The 21,417-nt window shown below is 39.3% G+C and overlaps 1 protein-coding gene across 9 annotated transcripts in view; it reads right to left on the reverse strand.

Annotated features, from left to right (window-relative positions):
- Positions 1 to 1,216: 1,216 nt before the first annotated feature.
- Not3 (CCR4-associated factor Not3) overlaps positions 1,217 to 21,417 on the reverse strand; it is a 77,858-nt gene continuing 57,657 nt past the window's right edge. For 5 of the 9 annotated variants that reach the window (XM_076187415.1, XM_076186973.1, XM_076187336.1 and 2 more), the window contains 3 exons: positions 21,016 to 21,350; positions 5,483 to 5,710; positions 1,217 to 5,325 (listed from right to left, as the gene is read on the reverse strand). In XM_076187415.1, the coding sequence (XP_076043530.1) occupies positions 5,227 to 5,325; positions 5,483 to 5,710; positions 21,016 to 21,350 (662 nt within the window). In that variant the 3' untranslated portion in view covers positions 1,217 to 5,226. The remainder of the gene's footprint in view (positions 5,326 to 5,482; positions 5,711 to 21,015; positions 21,351 to 21,417) is intronic. The other 4 variants (XM_076187488.1, XM_076187244.1, XM_076186879.1 and 1 more) reach the window with 3 other exon arrangements.

Genomic DNA, 21,417 nt, shown 5'->3' on the forward strand with positions numbered 1-21,417 from the left:
TGTGATAGAAGAAAGCTAAAGATAAATGTGGGTAAAAGTAAGGTGATGAGATGTACAAGGGGTGAAAGTGGCAGTAGACTGGAAGTGAGCAGGGAGAGCGACTGGAGGAAGTGGATAGTTTTAGATACTTGGGTGTAAATGTGGCAGGAAAAGATGGAGTGAAGGTGGAGGTAGATTGTAGATTGAGAGAAGTGAGCAAATGCCTTGGTGGATTAAAGAGTGTAATGAGGAATAGACATTTGGGAATGGATGCTAAGAGGAGACTGTATGAAGGAGTGATTATGCCAACAGCACTGTATGGGACAGAAACATGGAACATAACAAGAAGAAGAGAGAAGGAGTTTGAATGTGTTTGAGATGAGGTGACCTGAGAAGTATGATAGGGGTTACTAGGCTAGATAGAGAAATGAGGAGGGGAGGAGGAGAACAGGGGTGGAAAAGGAGTTGGGAGATAGGGTTGATGAAAGAGTATTAGGATGGTTTGGACACATGGAAAGAATGAGTGAAGAAAGACTAGTAAAAGAGGTATGGAAGGCAGATGTGGAGGGAGTGAACACGAGGGGACGTCCTAGGATGAGGTGGATGGATGGGGTGAAGGGGGCTTCGGGGAAGAGGGGAATGTCTGTTGAGGAAGGACAGGAGAGGACAGAAGATAGGGGTGAATAGAGAATGGTTGTATATGGATGATGTTGTCATGCATGAGGTGGAATGGGCAGGGGGATGGGGGGTGAGGTAGTGTGAGCAAAATTTGACACAGCCCGAAGGGATTTCTCCCAGTCTTCTCCTTTTATGCATGGGGGGACGGAGAGAGGGGGTCGCCGATTTAATTAAGTGGCCTTGTTGTGGATGTGGTGTGTCTTGCGACACTGCTTCTGACCCAGGGCAGTGGACAAGGTGTGAGGGATGACCCGTCATTCAGGAGGTGCTAAGATAAGAGGGAGGGTGGAGGGGTGTGGAGTGTATTCAGGGATGGAATGGGTGGGAATGGTTTTATGCCTTTTCCTTTTTGGTTACCTCCCTTGTAAGGGGGAAAAAGCCTTGGTATATGTATGTATAAAATTACAGATTATCTCCATTGTAATAATCATTGGGGTTGTTGATTACTACTATTCATGATTATAAATCATATGGCACTATATCCTGGTCCCACTGATGCTTTAGTTCTTCACTCCATTATATTAATAATAAACAACAGCATGGATTAATAAAAGTCCACTAATCACAGGAAATTAAGTGTATTTCATATCACTTTTATAAACACCTTTGTCCTCCTCCCATTTTCTTTGCCTCGTGGTAATGTGGTCGCTTCCTTCTGTGCCACAGTCCGACACCACATGCCAACCATCACCTGTGCTGCTGCTGCTCCTCCAGTGGTATCTTACCGCTGCTGCTGTCATTCACTTTGCTGAACCATTGGATCTGCTACCTGTCTGCTATGTTCCTCTGATGCATCTGCTGCCCCAGATTTCTGTGCATTCCCTCCCTCATTCTAATTCTTCTATGCTTGACTGAGTAAATGACTGATTATGATGCATTGGATGGCTAAATTCCTCACTGACTGGAGGGTTGCGTGGGGTTGTGTTAAGGTTTGTCATGGTGCTGACATTATTGTACTGCTACACATTGGCTCCGAGTTATTGCCAAAAGGAAATGGAGAGTATGTAAAATTAAAAAAATGTGAAGCTAAGATGAAATCTGGTAGTCATGGTTGTCGGTAGTACTGCCTTTATGGATAGAAAGTATGGTGCATGACTAGTTAAATGGATCAATGTCTCACTAAAGAGTGATTGTGCACTAGCTATAAATGACTTACAGTGTAGTAACTGTGAAAGACATATTTAATGAAGCTGGAGTGCTGTGAGATATGCTTTATTCATAAAATTGGAAGAAAAAAGGTAAATAAGGAAACTAAACATGATAACATCAGTTTACAAGCAGCCAATCACAAAAATCTGTAATGGAGGTGCAGTGTGAAGATGGCTGGAAGTTCATGAACGATGAAAATGTCGGATGACTATGCTAATAAGATTCTCTCAAAGATAATGGCTATATTATTTTGATGATAATGACAATGACACTCATGACAATGATCTTGGAAATGGCAATGCTGATGAGGATGATAGCAATGATGATAAAACAATGATGAAAGATGAAGCTGAACTTATATATGCATACACATTCTGGTATTGGCATGATTGTAAAGAATGACAGTTATCATGTAGAGTCATTAAAACCAGCACCAAGGGCTGGGAGAGACGAGACCAAAGAAAGTGAAGACGAAGATACACAGATGACAGAAGCAAGAAGTAGTGTGTCATTTTGTGCCACTTAAAATATGACTACTGTGCTCAGAAGGTATAGAAAAATAAAAGTAAAAATAAGGAGGCATTAATGCTATAAAAAAAAAAACGAAAAAAAAAAAAAACGAAAAAAAAAAAAAAAAACGAAAAAAAAAAAAAAAAAAGAGGGTGGAGGAAGAAAGGGTATCTGTCTGATATCTGGTCAAGTACTCTGTAAGTTTCTTTTACAGACTGGAGGGAGTAGCAGTATTATGACAATGTCCACGGAATAGCACAGGCTTCCATATCGAACTGATATAACAAGTTCTAAACTGTGAGGCCCAAGTCGATGGTGGAGGAGCAGTTGGACTGCTACATGATGGATGTTCAAGGATATGGATGGGATATGCAGGTGGATGGGTGGACATGGTGGAGGGCTGGTGAGTATTGACACGCAGGAAAAAATGGATGGTAAAGGCAATTCGCTGAGATTTTAGGGATAATAGAGGTACTTGGCTAGTGGGCATTTACCCATGAACAACCTGACAAAACACTCAATTCTCATACAACCTCATTCATACTTGTGCTTTAACTTTTCTACCCACAACCCGTGTCTCTGGTGACCATTTTTTTTTTTCTATACATCATGAACTTTTCCTTATCTATCCCCCTGCCAACCCCTTTGTTCCTTGATCACACCTACAAACCTTATCATCCACTGTTCAAGCCTCTCGGCTCCTATCATCACCCTGCCCTTGCCGTTTGTCCATACCAAGTGCTGCTGGTGTTGCTTCTGGCCTGGCGACTACCTGGCACCCCACGCCCGGGGCTGCTGGCGACAGTATAAAAATAGCATAATTACACCGTATAAAAAGTCTACAACGACTGTACACTATCTACACCGCCTGCTCCTGGACCTCTGCCTCCTCAAATGTCCAATCCACGTTTCAACTCCCGTCGCTTGCCCAAAGGCTATCAACTCAACAACCAACACCTTACCATCAACTTTGGTACAAACCATACCCCCTTAAAGCATAACAACCCCACTGTTCACCTGTGAGCACAGTTCTCCTCAGTAATGTGTAACTCCATTTCCCACAACCTGAGTACCTGCCCCCAGTCTTTACCCAATCCCGTAACACCACTTACTCACTTTTCAACAAACAATAAACAACAGTTTCATATCTCTTATTCTCTGCATAAATACACTGTTTTTACTCCCAGTTATGCATCATCACATACAATATATCCAACACATGTATGACAAATATATCACCATACACACATCCACACTTCAACCCATACCCTTGCACACCTCTCCTACTGCTTCTGCATCATCTATAAGAATTGCATCTCAACCTCTTCTTTCCCTTGCATCCATCCTTTCCTTAATCTCCTAATTACATCCACGTACCTCTCTACCACTAGCACTCTCCCTAATACCTACTACCCTGTGTCCCAGCCCTCTTTCCCTTCTGCTTCACCTACCTCCCCTCCACCTGGGTATGAAATGGATGTGTTGCACCAAGCTGAACCCACCATCATTTTCAGCACCACAAGAGACCCAAGCAAAACCCAATTACAAATGTATGTGTGCAACTCTTAAAAAAGATGAAATTGCTTTGGGCCTTAAAACGGCCCTTCCCACCTCCGTGATCAGGTTTCCCTTATCTCCCTTTTGGTTCCATTGGGGCAGCAGGTGTGGCCTTGATTATGTGAACACAACTGTATCTAATTAAAGCTCAGGTGTTCTTTAAGTACATCAAACAGCAGCACAGTTGGGATTCCACCTCTTTTCATCTCAGCAATTCAACAAGATTTAATTGAAAAAAAAAAAAAAAAAAAAAAAAAAAAAAAAAAAAAAATAATAATTGCACAGAAAAAGAAGTCAATCCTTTTAACTTTTATGCACCAAACCAAGAGATTCTCTAATCACACGAAAATGTGTGACAATGGAAAACATAACCTTTGAATTCTGGAAAATTAAATTCAACTGGACTAAAATGAACAGACACCACTATGATATCTATTCAAAAATAATGGAAAGAAAAAAATTATTAAGGAATGCACAATGTGGAGGGTTGAGGACGAATCCAGCAGCGAGATGACTCCCATCTTACAGTAACCAACCCTCCAACAGCCATACTGGATGAAGAGGCCCTTGAAGATCTTCCATTGTATTCTGCTGCCATTGCTATGTCTTCAAACAGTTGGTTTTGTTTGTTTTGTGGTGGTTTGGTGCCAGCATCTGCCCTGTCACTTCTGCAAGCTTGTAACAGCCTCACCCCAAAATAACTCCTCTTTGGCTTTGGCCCTTATTTGACAAAGCAAAGCACACATCCCAAGCATAGCTTGCAGCAGCTACTTGCAACTTTGAGCAAATAACATTTGTCTTCAACATAGATAACAGGACTGTGTGTACATGGTCAGGTTATGGATTGAGATCAAGAGTAGTCTTTCACGGGGCCCGGCAATGAGCAGGACTAAGAATAAGTAGTAGAGCATAGTAGGAACATGGAGCAGAAGTATTGGACATCTCACGACCTTCCTGCTGCAATGTGTTGCACAACACTAATGGTACACAGCAACCAACCACTCACGGCAACAAACATCGTTCGATCCTTTCCCAGTACCATCTCATCACCACTTCCATGAACAGCACTGAGAGCAGCACTAGCTCACAGCATAACAAATAACGAGGAGTGACTGCGACGATGACTGTGGTGTGGCTGGCAACACAAAAGATCCCTGGTAACATTGCGCATCCACAGGAGCTGCCTCTCTTCTTCCAGGTTTCTGAACGGTGTCGACGAATCCTCGTGGGCAGCAGCAGCAGTGGAGGCTATCAAGTCCATATCCCTAAACCCAACTTGTTGCATTGACCCGAGTACACCTCACAAAATTGTGAGATTACCCATCCCCTTCCTTTGGCGTTGATGTGGCTTCATTAGTTCAAATCCCTGTCCTCCAAGTATCGATACTCAAAGGTGAAGTTCTCCCTTTTCCTCTGGCCCCAGTTTTCGTAATCAAAGTAAATATAGGTGCCCTGGAATGAAAGATATACACATTTAACAATGGTCATTAAAAATATTTTAACATTATATCTGAATGTCATATTCATGAAGAAACAAAGACAATTTGATAAAGTAACAAGCCTCAACAAATCTCAGTGGTGAACTATTTACTACCAGTCTTGTACTAACCTGCTCATATTCGTCTGTAATGGCCTTTGGCTCCTCATGCCTTTGAAACCACATCATGTATTTCGTGTGGAATCTCCACGATTGCTTCTTGAGCGCCTTGGCTGCCAGGTACTGTGCTTTGGTGCCTTCCATATAGTAGAAGATAAAGAACAACGTCTCTGTAGACAGCCTCTGAAAAAACTCCACTGTGTCGGACATCGGGGGTGGGACCTGCAATGCGAGAGCAGACTGTAAATGTTAAAGATACAGTATTAGATGTATATAAAGGAATTATAAAAGAAAATAGGGGAGCCTAATGGGACATATACATTAAGAAAACAAAAGACTAGGGGGAAAATTATCTAATGAAAATACAAAAATGTTTTACGTGCATAAATACATCCAATATGAATTGCTTGGATGAAATACATTACAATTTATGAGCAGAATGTATAACTATTTCTCATTAGAATAAGAAGATTGGTGGGGATTTACAAAGCTAAGAGTTAAAATAGCTGGTAAATGGGCTGATAAAAAATTACTGGGATGGACTGGGCATATGGAAAAAATGAGTGAAGAACGAAAGAATGACCAATTTCACTATTATCCACCATATCCAAACTGATGTTAAGATTAGTACCAGAAACATAACTAAATTATCTCTCCAAACCATCATGAATTCAAAGGGGGCCCACTCCACAGGCACACTGCTTACAAACATCACCCAACAAATGTTGGATGGATTCAACAAGAACCATCAGAAAGAATGGTTATGGTAGTAACATACAAGTAATGCATTCAATAAAGCTACTAGAAACACCTATCTATATATCAAGGACTTTTCCCCCTTAACAGGGAGGTAGCCAAATTCAAAAGGCATATACCCACCCCACCCATACTGTCAGAAAAGATCATAAAAATGGGCATCTACTACACCAACAAGAAATGGCTAACATGCTCCTTAGCAGGCAGATAGTGCAGAACAACACAAAACAACCAAGTTTCTGGGCCAAAAACTGTACAACAGAGTCCCTCAAAAAGTGATACTCTCACCTATGTTATTCAACCTTTTCACAAATAATCTCCCTACATAACACCAAAACATTCATTTACATTTACAGTGACATTGACTCTCAGTTTGTCTCTCTCACTTTTCCCAAAATTTCCATTAGTCTTAGTAGTTCCTCTCCAATCTTCCATGAACACATTGTTAGCATAGAATACATACCCTTTCACCTTTATTTCCCATCTCCTCCCATCTGTATATATCCAACCTTCAACACTTTCATCATCCATATTTAAATTAAACATCCATGGTGACGACACATCCTCAAGAGAGCCTGGTTTCTCTAAACCATTTTTTCTCCTTTACATATCCTCACTAACTTACACACACACATACATACACATGTATTTGCATACATACATACACCTACCTTTTCATTCTCAGATATACTCTTCACTGCTCACTAAAGCTTTCCTCTTGTTCCATACATCTCTTTAGACTCCAAATTGCTCATTCATATGCATTTTCCATGTCCATAAACACCACATATAGATATTCTCCCCTATCTATTTAGTTTTCATTTATCTACTTATCACACTTGAATGGCTCACATATCTACCTTCTCTGCAACTCCGCGCTTCTCCTAACAGTCTTGTAGTTTTCCTTATCTGATCTATTCTCATTCTTCCATAGATCTACATCCATTCTACTTCATTTTCCCCTCCCCTCTTTTTTTTCTCAATTATCATTTTATATAATGCCTACCTTCAGCATTTCTACTGTTTTTTCCATTCCACACTTACATCACTAAACAAGCTCTTTATAACACCAAACTCAATCCTCCACCAACTATCCCCAGGAAGAAGAAGGAGAAGAAGGAGAAAAGTGAAGAACAAGAAAACGAAGAAGACAAAGACACAGAAGATGAAGAGGAAGAATCTACTCAGGACCACATTGGCACAATTGTACTCAGGACACCATCCACCACTGAAACAATACCAACACCAAATAGGCCTGGGTACAGATTCAAACTACAATGTAGTTTAGATGCAACCACCATGCAAAGACCACAAAATACTACAATATCCCACACTAACAACCTAGACAAAAACACACTACATCTTCCCTCAGTGACTTGTGGACCTCTCCTGAAGCTACTGCCAGTTACCTGAAGTATGTGGATCTTCTACAAGAAAGAAGAGGGGCAACAGTTTGATTTATTTCAATTTTTTCCCAACATTTATGCCACCCATCCCAACTTTTGTTTATTTTTACTAAGTGATATATACTCTTTCTCTAGAATCAACAAAGGATACCTGCACATAGTAGTCCTGTAAAAGTGAAACCAGACCATGTCATTCCTCTCTATATTCAAGTGCTGTCAACATCTTCACCTCTGTCACGAGGCGAAGCCATGAGGAGCTTGCACTTTGTGTCCAGACTGGCCGTAAGACCTTTATCAATTTCAACCAACTTTCTTCCTCTTTTTTTTTTTTCCCACATACAGAGAGCTAACTAGTGACATAAAAACAGACCTACACTAATACAACACTGATAACAGTTCATTTCTTTTTGGACAGGTTCATAAGAGCCTGAGAGCCACTGCTGATTACCGTGGGGTTGCAAGTTCCCAGTCTGTTATATTTGAAGCCATAATTACTACTGCCCTCTCTCTCTACCCTTTAGTTTTGGTGTTTAGATAGACCCACCAGCGTTGGCTGGGTTGGTGTCGCCCTTCCCATAGGTTCCACTTAATATTTTAGTTGCAGTGAAGGTAAACAAGCTTGCAGATATCATCGTGATCCACTTACATATACAACTGAACAACTTCAATACTTGGTTGAAGACATGAGCAATTACTTTAGTTCTGTGATTAGAAATTAACCTCCTTAAAGTGAACTCTTACCTGAATTCAATAAAAAGACAATTACAAGAAAATTTGCACAGGTTTGAGAACATGACTGCAAAAGATGTTGTCAGATGTATAAGAAAGTTAAGTTTAGTCAAACACCAGGAAGACAGTTGGGACCTAAAAATCCTAAAGAAGACCAGAAATGAGATTATTTAGTTAGGAACAACACATTACAGACACATTCAATTACAACTACAATGCAATACATTGTACCAGATCTTTCATAACAGACCCACGGCTCTACTGACTACAACATTAGCTGATAAAACATAATTTTTCCTTCATAAAACAGCTTAGATATATCAGGCATATTATTACTGCAATATTTTATATTAAAAGCAACCGATAACAGGTACCTACAAATGGTGGTCATGTAAAATTGATGTCAGAATTATATCCCAGCCATCACATTTCAAAACCCATAACAACCCAATCTCCACTTTTTCACATAAGGAGGGCTAACAACCAGTGAAGACTCCCCTGCTCCTACTACTATAAGCCAGTGACATAAAAACTGTGTTTAATTAATGGTATAGACTTAGTAACCATGTAGGAGTGCTGAAACAATTGGTTGTTTTAAAAGAAGACTACACAGCTTTATGGATGGGGATGATTGGTAGTAATGGACTTGGAATTGCTTAGTTTTTATGGTCTCTTGCAGTCTCCTCCATTCTTATGCTTTTATGTCTCACACTAACACATATCAAAGACAGTGGTCCAATGATTTCTTCTCAAAGAGGTCTATGAGAAAGCCTGAGGTCCACTGCCAGCTGATATAGGGTTGCGAGTTTCTAGTCAGTGATATAAGTACATACATACATATACCAAATGCTTTTTCCCCTTACAAGGGAGGTAGCCAAAAAGAAAAAGGCATAAAAACCATTCCCACCCATTCCATCCCTAATGAACCACTCCCTTCCACCCTCCCTCTTATCTTGGCACTTCCTGGGTGACGGATCATCCCTGGATCTTGTCCACTGCCTTGGGTCAGAGGCAGTGTCGCAAGACACAGCACATCCACAGCAAGGCAGCTTCATTAAATCGGTGACCCCCCTCTCCATCCCCTCATGCAGAAAAGGAGAAGACGGGGAGAAATCCCTTCGGGCTGCGTCAAATTGTTCTCACACATACTACCTCACCCCCCCATCCCTCCACCCAATCCACTTCATGCATCACAACATCATCCATATACAACCATTCTCCATTCACCCGTCTTCTGTCCTCTCCCATCCTTCCTCAACAGACATTCCCCTCTTCCCAAAAGCCCCCTTCACCCCATCCATCTGTCTCATCCTAGGTTGCCCCCTCATGTTCACTCCCTCCACATCTGCCTTCCATACCTCTTTTACTAGTCTTTCTTCACTCATTCTTTCCATGTGTCCAAAGCATCCCAATACTCTTTCATCCACCCTATCTCCCAACTCCCTTACCACCCCTGTTCTCCTCCTCACCTCCTCATTTCTCACTCTATCCAGCCTAGTAACCCCATCATACTTCTCAGACACCTCATCTCAGACACCTCATCTCAAACACATTCAAACTCCTTCTCTCTTCTTCTGTTATGTTCCATGTTTCTACCCCATACAGTGTTGTTGACACAATCACTCCTTCATACAATCTCCTCTTAGCCTCCATTCTCAAATGTCTATTCCTCATTACACTTTTTAATCCACCAAGGCATTTACTCGCTTCTCTCAATCTACATTCTACCTCCACCTCCACTCCACCCTTTCCTGCCACATTTGCACCCAAGTATCTAAAACTATCCACTTCCTCCTTAATGCTCACTTCCAGTCTGCTGCCACTTTCACCCCTTGTACATCTCATCACCTTATTTTAACCAACATTTATCTTCAGCTTTCTTCTTTCACACACTCTCCCAAACTGTCACCAACTTCCTCAATCCCTCCTCTGATCTTGCTACAAGCGAAGTGTCGTCCGCAAACAACAGCTGGCTCACCTCCCACTTTTCTCCATTTTCTTTAAACATCTCCAATCCCTGACCCACCACCCCTGCATTTACTTTTTGCACCACCCCATCCATGTACAAGTTGAACAGCCAGGGTGACATAACACATCCCTGATGAAGTCCCACCTTTACCTCATACCACTCACTCTCCATTTCTAATCCTAACACATGCTCTACTACTCTTTTAAAAACTCTTGACAGCTCCTAAAAGCTTTCCTCCTACCCCATATATCTGCAAAACCTCCCACAGTGCCTTCCTGTCTACCCTGTCATAAGCCTTTTCCAGATCCATAAAAGCCCAAAATACACCCTTACTTTTTCCTATAGCTCTCACATATCTGTCTTACCACAAAAATCTGATCTATGCAACCTACCTGTCCTAAATCCACACTGTTCCTCATCAATTACTCCCTCTGTTCCTCTCCTAATCCTCTCAATCAAGATCCTCCCATAAGCCTTCCCAACTACACTTCTGAAACTACTACACTCACACTTGTCCCCTTTTCCCTTATAAAGTGGACAATAAAATAAGGCACCATAATAGGTCAGGGAAGATGCTGGGATACTGCAGTAGGATTTTCATAATCTGTTTGCATGGTCAGTGAAGTGGCAAATGAACTTCAATATCTCAAAGTGCAGTGTGTTAAATGTAAGATTACAAAACCGAGCTAACATGTATTGCTTAGATGTCATATGAAAGAAAACAGAATGTGAAAAAGACTTTGGAATATTAGTGAGTCCAGAACTTTAATCCAGGAAACAGTGCTTTAGTGCCATGAACAGGGCTCACTGGGCATTATGATATATTGCTAGGACAGTTACAACAAAAGTAAAGATGTAATCATTAAACTTTACCTAACAAAAGTTAAACCCATCCTTGACTGAGCGGTACATTTTTGGTCTCCATCTTATAGAATAGATATTAATGCACTGGAATCAGTACATAGAATGACCAAAATTATGCAATGAAATTTACTATATGAAGCTAGGCTTAGGCACATTACACTCTCTGGAAAGACAGAGTGCAGGGTGATCTTATAGAAGTATTCAAATGGGTCAAGGGCTTTAGCAAGGAAGATACAGATAAGGTCATCATATTAAGACATCAGGGCAGTAATGGATTTAAATAGGTAAGAAATGGTTCACAGAGCGGCTAACAAATGGAATAGATTTGGTAACAATGTAGTGATTGCTGAAACAATTGGCCGTTTTAAGAGAAGATTAAATAATTATGGATTGGAATGAAAGGTGGTAAGGGACATGTAACTGCCTAGTGTAGGCCTTATGGTCTCTAACAGTTATTCTTATGTTTTAAAAACCCATTAACCACCTCACCTCCATTAAGGAGGTGCAGCCCTGAGGGGCTGACACTTGGTCTTCAGATTGAACCCAAGATCTCATTCCATCAATTACAGCTGTATTTCTTACATCTTTTAACACATGGACAGCGGACAAATGGGGACTGCCCTCCTCTTCCAATAATTTTCAGCTGGTGAATGAAACAGTCCTAACAATAATAAAACAAAGACAACATTCCAAAGTCTCCCCATCTGCAAACATGTCAGTGTAGCATGTCAACTTCCTTCATATTGTTTACTTATATAAAAAAAAAAACAAATGTACCAAACCCAACCTTTTGGGTGTCTGTTTATTTATGTAACTACAATATGCAAGAGAAAGTACCCTCAAAGAAAAATCCCTAACATAAGAAGCAAACATCATACTAGCACAACTACATTCTGACCATCATTCAGCACTACAACAATACCAACAAAATATATATCTAGCCACAATAACATACTGTCTCAGCTGCAATTACCATATAGATAACACAAAACTCTCCTTCACCCTAGCTACTTCCAAGCAACAATACAATATTTCTTGAATGAAGTACAAGCCAATATAGTGACCATTATTAATTACCTGGAAGCTGCAAGATATTGAGGCAACAGATTGATTAACTGATAATATACAGGAAAGGACTTAAACTCATGAGGGCTTGTATTTTTTTCTCTCCAACTATCATGCCCATTTTTAAACTTGCTTTTAGTTTATGTTTGGGCTATAATAACTTCTAAATTACATCAGGACCTGGAGGACCTGTATTTCTTGACATCTTTTAGCTGTGCATGCATGCACATGTGTATGTGTGTATTTACCTAGTTGTATTTTACAGGAAAGGGAGCTATGCTCATGGTGTCTTGTCTCTGTATCTCGCAATGTCTAGTTTGCTCTTAAATTTGTGTATAGTTTTTGCACACACTATTGTTTTATCTAATTTATTCCAGATATCCACCACTCTGTGTGGATTTTTTTTTAAAGGTCTCTTCTATAACTATCCTTTTTGAGTTTCTTTTCATGTCCCCTTGTATTTCTCTTATCCCAATTTAGTAAGTAATCTATCAAGGACTTCTGTGCCTTTCATGATTTTGTAGATGGTCAGCAGTTCGCCTCTTTCTCTTCTTTGACCTAAAGTTGGTAATTTCTGTTTAGCCAGTCTCTCCTTATATGACAGGTTTGAAAGTGTTGGGGCCATTTTAGTGGCTGCTCTCTGGATTAGTTCAATTTTCTTTATATTCTTTTTGGTACTGGGTGACCATAGTGTCACAACATACTCTAGTCTAGGCCTTATTAGTGTGACTCCTATTTTTTTTAATAATTTCTTCGTCTAAATAGGTAAAAGCCACCTTTATTGATCTTAGCAAGTTGTAAGAGCCTCCAATAATTTTGTTTATCTGTTTATTGGGGGACATGTCATTTCAGATAATTACTCCCAGGTCTTTTTCAGATCCCACTTCAGAGACAATGCAGCAAAAGAAAGCACCTCCAAAGCATGACCCAACAACCAAATCTGACCTACTCCAACTACTACACTTTCCCCTCATGTGCTCATGAGACAATAAGAAATCCTTTCATGCCTTATCAGTCTATCATCTATTCACAACTATATCTTGCCCTCTCTATTCCCTGCTCAACAGATATTCCCTTTTTACCCAATGCCCCCTTCACTCCATCCATCCATCCTATTCCAGCCTTCCTTTGAAATTCACTCCATCCACCTCTGATTTCCTCACTTTTTGGTAGTTTTTCTTTGCCCAATCTTTCCATATACCTAAATCATCCCTATCTATATACCAAAAAGTCTTCTTCTCCCTTATAAGGTAGGTAGCCAGCCAAGGCACGCACCCACCCCTACCCATCCCACTATCTTTTTTTCTTTTTCTTTTATCTTTGCTCCTTGTGGATGAGGTCTCCTTTTCTGCATGGGGGAATGGAGAGGGGGGGTCACTGATTTAATGAAGCAGCCTTGCTGTGGATGTGCTGTGTCTTGCATCACTGCTTCTGACCCAGGGCAGTGGATGAGATGCAGGGATGACCCATCATCCAGGAGGTGCCAAGATAGGAGGAAGGGTAGAGGGTGGAGGGGAGGGGAGTGTATTGGGGAGGGGAGTGTATTGGGGATGGAATGGGTGGGAATGCTTTTTATGTCTTTGTTTTTTGGCTACCTCCCTTGTAAGGGGGAAAAAGCCTTGGTATATATGTATAAACAATTTCAATTCTTTACTTCACTTTCTTTTCTGGGATTATTTATCTACTGATTCATCACATACACTAATGGCTTTTTCCACCTTACAAGGGGGTGTAGTCAAAGTCATACATCCACTCCCACCCACTTCATCCCCTCATACTCTACTCCTCCCTCCCTCTTTTCTAGGTTCCTCCTGGATGACAGTCCATCTCAGCATCTCACCCATTATCTTGGGCCAGAAGCAATGTAACAAGGCAGAGCACATCCACAGTCCATAGATTCATCAGCCCAATAAAATTTGGTCCTCTCTTGTTCATTCCTCATTTATTTTCCTTAGCTTCAGCTAATATCTTGTTTTCTTTCTCTGTTGCATCACCTCCTAACCTAATCATTAATGAATTTGTCTATCCTTGCTAGTTTCCATTTCTTATTCTTTAAGTTATTTACTGTTCTTTGTGATTTGAATTTTATTTTCACTGGTCTTGTACATATGTATGGGTGTGTGTTTGTGTGTATCTACCTAGTTGTATTATATGGGGAAGGAAGCTATGCTCATAGTGACTCATCTTTGTATCTCGCAACATCTAGTTTGTTCTTAAATTCTTGTATGGTGTTTGCACACTACTGTTTCATCCAATTTGTTCCAGACATCCACCACTCTCGTGTGGATTTTTTTTTTTCCGATCTCTTCTTTAACTATCTTTTATAGAAGAGATCTGTGTGTATATGTATTTTTTACCTAGTTGTATTTTACGAGAAGAGAGCTATGCTCACAGTGACCCGTCTTTGTATCTTTCAGCATCAAGTTTGTTCTTAAATTCTTGTATAGTTTTTGCACTCACTGTTTATTCATCCAATTTATTCCAGATTTCCACCATTATGTGTGGGGAAACTTAAATTTTTCAGGTCTCTTCTATAACTATCCCTTTCTTTTTATGTCCTCTTCTTTTTCTTTTAACCCACTTTAGTAAAACATCTCTATCGAAGACTTCCATCCCTTTCATAATTCTGTAGATGGTCAGTAGATTTCCTCTTTCTCTTTGTTCCATAGTTGGTAGTTCGAGTTTGGACAATCTTTGTTCGTATGTCAATTTAGAGAGTGTTGGTGCCATCTTTGTCGTTGCTCTTTGGATTCTTTCTAATTTCTTTATATTCTTTTTAGTACTGGGTGTCCATAGTGTTGCAGCATACTCCAATCTTGGTCTTGTCAATGTAACTAATATTTTCTTTATCATTTCTTCATCCATGTAGTCAAAGACCACTTTCATTGATCTTAGTAAATTGAAGGTTTCTCCAACTATTCTTTTGATATGTTTGTCTGGTGCCATGTCATTGCTGATAGTTACTCTTAGATACCTTTCAGAGTTAACTTTTTTAACTTCCTTTGTATAAATTTTATAGTTCTGATATTCTATTTTCACTTTTTCCAAAGTCCATTATACTACATTTCTTGATGTTGAAGTTCACTTCACACTTTTGACTCCATTCCCAGACTTTATCCAGGTCTTTTTGTAGTGATTTACAATCTTCCTCTGTACTTACTCTCTTTAGTAGTTTTGCATCATCTGCAAAGAAGTTCATATAACATTCCACACCTTCATCCATGTCATTTATATATATGGCAAACATTATCAGAGCCAATACAGAACCTTGTGGGACTCCACTTATCATTTCTTCCCAGGTTGAGTTCTTGTCTCTAAGTACCACCCTCATTTTTCTCCCATTCAAGAAATCTTCCATCCATTCCAATAACTTTCCTTGTACTCCACCTATTATTTCAATTTTTCTTAGTAGCTTTTTGTGTGGTACTTTATCAAATGCTTTTTGTAGATCTAAGAAGGCACAATCTGCCCATCTGTCCCTCGTATTATTTCTATCAGCCTCAAGTAAAAGCAAATCAAGTTTGTGGCACATGATCTTCCACATCTAAATCCAAATTGTTTTGGATTTATATCATCTTCCAAATGTTTAATCCATTTATTTTTGATAACTTTTTTACATATTTTTGCTATTGTGCTTGTAAGGGAGACCAGCCTATAGTTAGTTAGATTTTTCTTGCCCCCTCCTTTGTATATTGGTACAATATTTGCATTTTTCCCAATCTTGGGGTAATTTTTCTTCGAGTGAGAAACGAATTATTTTGTTTATTTTGTCAGTTAGCTCATCTATACATTCTTTTAATATCCAATTTCCAATTCCATCTGGCCCCTGTGGTTTTCTGACATCAAGGTTTTTTATTTGGTCCCTTATTTCCTTCTGTGTCACAGTTATTTCTTTCACTGTGGGGGGATCTTTCTCTGTCCTTCTTCCCAATTTTGTGTACTTTTAATTGTGAATACAGATTTAAAATGTTTATTCATAATTTCAGCCATTTCTACATCATCTATGTATTCATTCATGTTTATCTTTTAGTTTGTCATTCACATACCTGAAGAATAGTTTAGGTTGGTCCTTGCATTATGTCCTTTTCATAGGTTCTCTTTTCTTCCTAGCGTATTTTTAACATATTCATTTCTTGGTTTTACATATATTTGCCACTTGCTCATATATTTTTTTTTTGTATTTTTTCCATCTTTTCCAGGCTTTGTCTCTTCTATCTTTAGTCTCATTACATTTTTTTGTTGTACCAACACTTTATGTACACCCATTCTTGTTTCTTCTTTGATACGTATTTGTCTATTCCATCATTATAATTTTCTTTTAATATGTTCCATTTCTCTTTCATCTTTGTTTCTTCATATACAGAAAGTTTTCCCAGTTTGCTTTTTGAAAGAATTTTCTTAGTTTCTCAAAATCCATTTTGCTGTACATTAGTCTTCCTTTTCTATGTTTCTCATTTCTTCTCAAATCAATCTGTTCTTTTAGTTTGAACTTTATTAGTTTGTGGTCACTCTTCCCAATTGGTGTCTTGTATTTCATTTTATCAACAATTTCAGGCTCTGATGTAAATATTAATTCTAGTCTCGATGGTTATTCATTGTTCCTATACCTGGTATTATGATCATATCCAGTAGAATATTTCCCCCAAAGTCTTCTCCATCTTTCAATGTCATTTCTTCATAACATATTTCTTTTTAATTAAAGTCGCCCATTATTACTATGTTTCCTGCTATCAGTAATTCAATTAATACATTCTTTGTGTCTTCCAACATTATGGAATGATCACTATCTATCCAAGACTATGTTTTGGGGGGCACATATAATTACTACAAATTTTATAATTTTCATGTCTCTGTTTTCAACTTTAATCATAATCAATTCCACATTATTTTTTCCTTCTGTTATCTTTGTCACATTTAAGCCTTTCTTAGTCAAAAACATGACTCCACCCTGTTTCTCCTTTCTATTTTTTGCCCAATGGTTGTATGGTCCTTGTCCCACAGAATTTGATGGTAGTGGACCTTTTAATTTTGTCTCCACAATTCCCATTATGTCTGTTTTCTCTACTGACAGATAGTCATTTAGTCCTGAAATGATGCCATCTATGTGAGTATATGTTATTTTTAGTTTCTTCTTTTTTTTCTTCTTTTTTTAATTACATTTTTTGTACTGTTTTCTCAGCCTCAGATCCAGTACTCTCAAAAAACTAATTCTTTTCAGTCTCTGTTCTTCTCTCGTTTTTTCCATTTGCTTCATTTCTATGTGTCTTTTCTTCCTCTTTCCCCTCATCATTCATTTCTATTTTTATCCACACATTTTTGTAATTTTCACTATTTGCCAGCTTTGCTTCTGGTGATAGTACTTCAGCTATCATTTGAGACTTTAGTTTGATTTTTAGTGGCCTATACTTTTTTTTTTTTTTTTTTTTTTTTTAGTACTGTCCCATTCCATGTACTTCTTCAAATCTTTGTCCATTACCTGTCCCTACTCTTGTATCTTTCAGAATTGCTTTTGCAATTTCCTTCTCTTTGGTATCTGAGGAAATTATATTTTTCTTTAAATACCATAAACTACAATGCACTATTTCTTATCCACTGTGTCTTGCAACACTTCTTGTGACCCAGGGCAGTGGACAAGATGCAGGGATGAACCATCATCCAGGAGGAGCCAATATAAGAGGGAGGGTAGAGGGTGGAGGAGAGTGGAGTGTATTAGGGATGGAATGGGTGGGAATGATTTTTATGCCTTTGTTTTTTGGTTACCTCCCTTGTAAGGGGGAAGAAAACCCTTTGATATATGTATGTACTGTGTCTCTTACCCAGTTTTCCTTTTCTTAAATTACTTTAATTACCATTTCTTTAGTATTTTCCTCTACCTGCTACCTGCAGTTGTACCATTTCTTTAAAGGTTATTTCCTGATTTTCTTGTTCTATCTCCTATTGATTCTTTATTTCTAGGAGACCCACTTCCTTAACCTCTTCCATACGGTGCCGCCTACGTAGGCGGCATGAGGAGCAAGTGGATACGCGAGGCTGCCATATCGGCGTCTTGATTATATTTATTGTAGTTGCCCCTGCATAATGACATACTCTCTAAACTGTCTTCATCACATTTTCTATGGTTATCAAAATTCACGGGTGAAAGAGAGAACGATCGATATAAGCGGTGACTATTTTTTATGATGCGAGTATTATTACGCAACATCGTAGGTCTGGCAGCTAATGCTGCCCGCGAGATTTTGGCTCGGAGTGAAGTGGTTAATTGTTTCTCCTACTTTCTCAGTCACTGCTTGTATTTGTTCTTTGACTTCTTTTTTCAGTGCCTCATTTTCACCTTTATCTTCATTTTTCATTCTTTCGTTATCACTTCTGACCATATCTAATTCTTTTTTTTAGATCATTAAGCTCTTTGTTCATCTCGTTGTTATCTCTTTGTAGTTGGTTGATCTCTCTGTACATTGTCCTATATTCATCTTCCAAAACTATTAATTCCTCCATCAAATCAGCAATATCCCAATTTTTTATTACATTTTTATACCTGGTTTCTCTTTCCACATTTGAATCTCTACCTAATAATCCTCTTTCTTTTGGAAATCCTGAAAAACATTGGTGTCCCACCTTGAGTTGATTTCGGGGTATCAATCCTGCATGATTTTTTTGGTATCACCTCCAGCAGTGACTCAACTCTGCTCATGTCCAAACCTCTTTTTGCTGGTTCACTTTTTCTACTTTCTTCTTTTTCTTTCTCAATTTTGTGTATTTAATACACTATTTACTTGAAACTTATTTTACCATTATGGTCACTCGATAAACGCAACTGCTTCTCTTTCGTAAATTACAACTAGGTGTTTCCTTTAGCTGTTATTGAAAAAGCACTGTACAAGAGCTCGTTTTCTAGCCTTTTGCCCACGTCCATTTACATCTGTGTGTGTGTGCGTGTGTTATGAGGATGGATAGAGCGAGAAAAGAGTAGGTGAGGAAGAGAGTCGGGAAGAGAGGTGAAAAGAGAGCTGGCAGATAGCATTGATCAAAGAATACTGGGATGGTTTGGTCACATGGAAAGAACTAGTCAAAAAAGACTAGCAAAAAGTGTGTGGAAACCAGAGATAGATGGAGTGAATTTGAGGAAAGACCAAGAATGAGATAGATGGATAGATGGATTGGGTGAAGGGATCCTTAACCTCTTCACTCCGGGGCACATCGCACGTCTGGCAGGATTAGCTGCCCGATGTGCGATGTTGCGTCATAATAATCGCATTATAAAAAATAAAGTCAGTGCTCAATCATTCGTTCTCTTTCACCTGTGTATTTTGATAACCATAGAAAATTGATGAAGCCAGTTTAGAGAGAATGGAAATTATGTAGGTACGACTACAATAAATATAATCAAGATGGCGACGTCGGCATCATCGAGTACCCACTTGCTCCTCATGCCGCCTACGTAGGCGTTACCGTATGGAAATGGTTAACCCCTTCCATACGGTGCCGCATATGTAGGCGGCATGAGGAGCAAGTGGATATGCGAGGCTGCCATATCGGCGTCTTGATTATATTTATTGTAGTTGCCCCTGCGTAATGACATACTCTCTAAACTGTCTTCATCACATTTTCTATGGTTATCAAAATTCACGGGTGAAAGAGAGAACGATCGATATAAGCGGTGACTATATTTTATGATGCGAGTATTATTATGACACATCGTATGTCTGGCAGATAATGCTGCCCGCGAGATTTTGGCCCGGAGTGAAGAGGTTAAACACAAGAGGCATGTCTGTTGAACTGGGAAGGGAGAAGGCAAGAGGTAGGTTTGAGTGGAGAGTGGTTGTGGACAGATGTGGCTTGTAAGAGTTCTTTTATTGTCTTTTTTGTGAAACTTGATGGGGGGGGGGGAGGGGTCATCATTTCATGAAGCAGTGCAAGTAAACCAGCTTGAGCAGTTGGGCCCTACTGTGGAAGTGCTGTGTGTTGCTGCTTTGCTTCTTACCTAAGCAATGGGCAGGGGACAGGGATGAACACCCCCCCCCCCCAAAAAAAAAAAAAAAAAAAAAAAAAAAAAAAAAAAAAAAAAAAAAAAAAAAAAAAAAAAAAAGAGAGAGAGAGAGAAATTCAAGCTTGATGTTTACTTATTTTGATGATGCCCCATGTTCAAATACTGTATATCAACTAAAAATCATTAGTTAAGGATTACTACACAAAAACTACTTAAAAAGATCTATTGCATACAAATTTTATAAACCAGCATCTGAAGAAGGAGAGAAAAAAATATATATCTTACAACAAAATAATTTACACATAAATCACATAACACAATATTTGGCTAATTTGTAAATATGAGCCCATCTTACAAATATGTCCAACAATCATGCAAAGACACCATCCAATCATGCACCACTGTATAAAGTGTCCATAAACGGGCATGCCTGCCATTTCTATGGGTTTTAAGTTAAGTACAGATCATGAAAGGCGTAAGCCTCTGCTATATGTAATTGTACTTAACTCGAAGCCAGTAAAAGTGGCAGGGATGACCCACTGTTTCTGGACACCTCATTTGTCATACACATTTCATCCCAATATTCTAACTCTAAAGCAAAAACATTTGCTGTAATAACTGGTCAGCCATAACCATCTGAAAGTCTATTCCTGTGGCACAGGCCCTTCCCTGAATTATTGAAATGTCTAGAGAAAGCTGCCGGTTACCATTCAATAGCAAGTGCTTGTGCTACACTAAGACTATGAACAAGTAGGGATATTGAACGCACCCTCACCTGGGGATAGTAGGGTGGAGTCTGGCAAGGCTGTCTGGGCAAGTGAACTCTTAACCTCTCAGAGTCGGACGGGTGTGGCATGTGGAAGAATCCAGCCTGCAGCATCTTAAACTGCACGTCATGTTCCATTGTTAGCGGTACAGGCCCCAATGGTGCTACCCCTAACAGAGGCGGGATGTGCGCTTCACATGTGCTGCCCCCGCTTGTCGTCGTAGTTTTGTTGTTATTATTGTTGTTGCTACTGTTCGTACTGCTGCTATTACTGCTGCTTGTACTGCTGGTACTGCTGCTGCTTCCTACACTGCTGCCAATAGTTGTCCCATCTAATACTGTAAAGGAAGAACCACCAATTTGTAATATCAGTGCAAATGTCACAGTGCAGCCTTATCTTCATGA

Source organism: Oratosquilla oratoria, chromosome 1, assembly GCF_046742065.1.
Source record: "Oratosquilla oratoria isolate Oo_2021 chromosome 1, ASM4674206v1, whole genome shotgun sequence".
In the NCBI taxonomy this organism is placed as follows: domain Eukaryota; kingdom Metazoa; phylum Arthropoda; class Malacostraca; order Stomatopoda; family Squillidae; genus Oratosquilla; species Oratosquilla oratoria.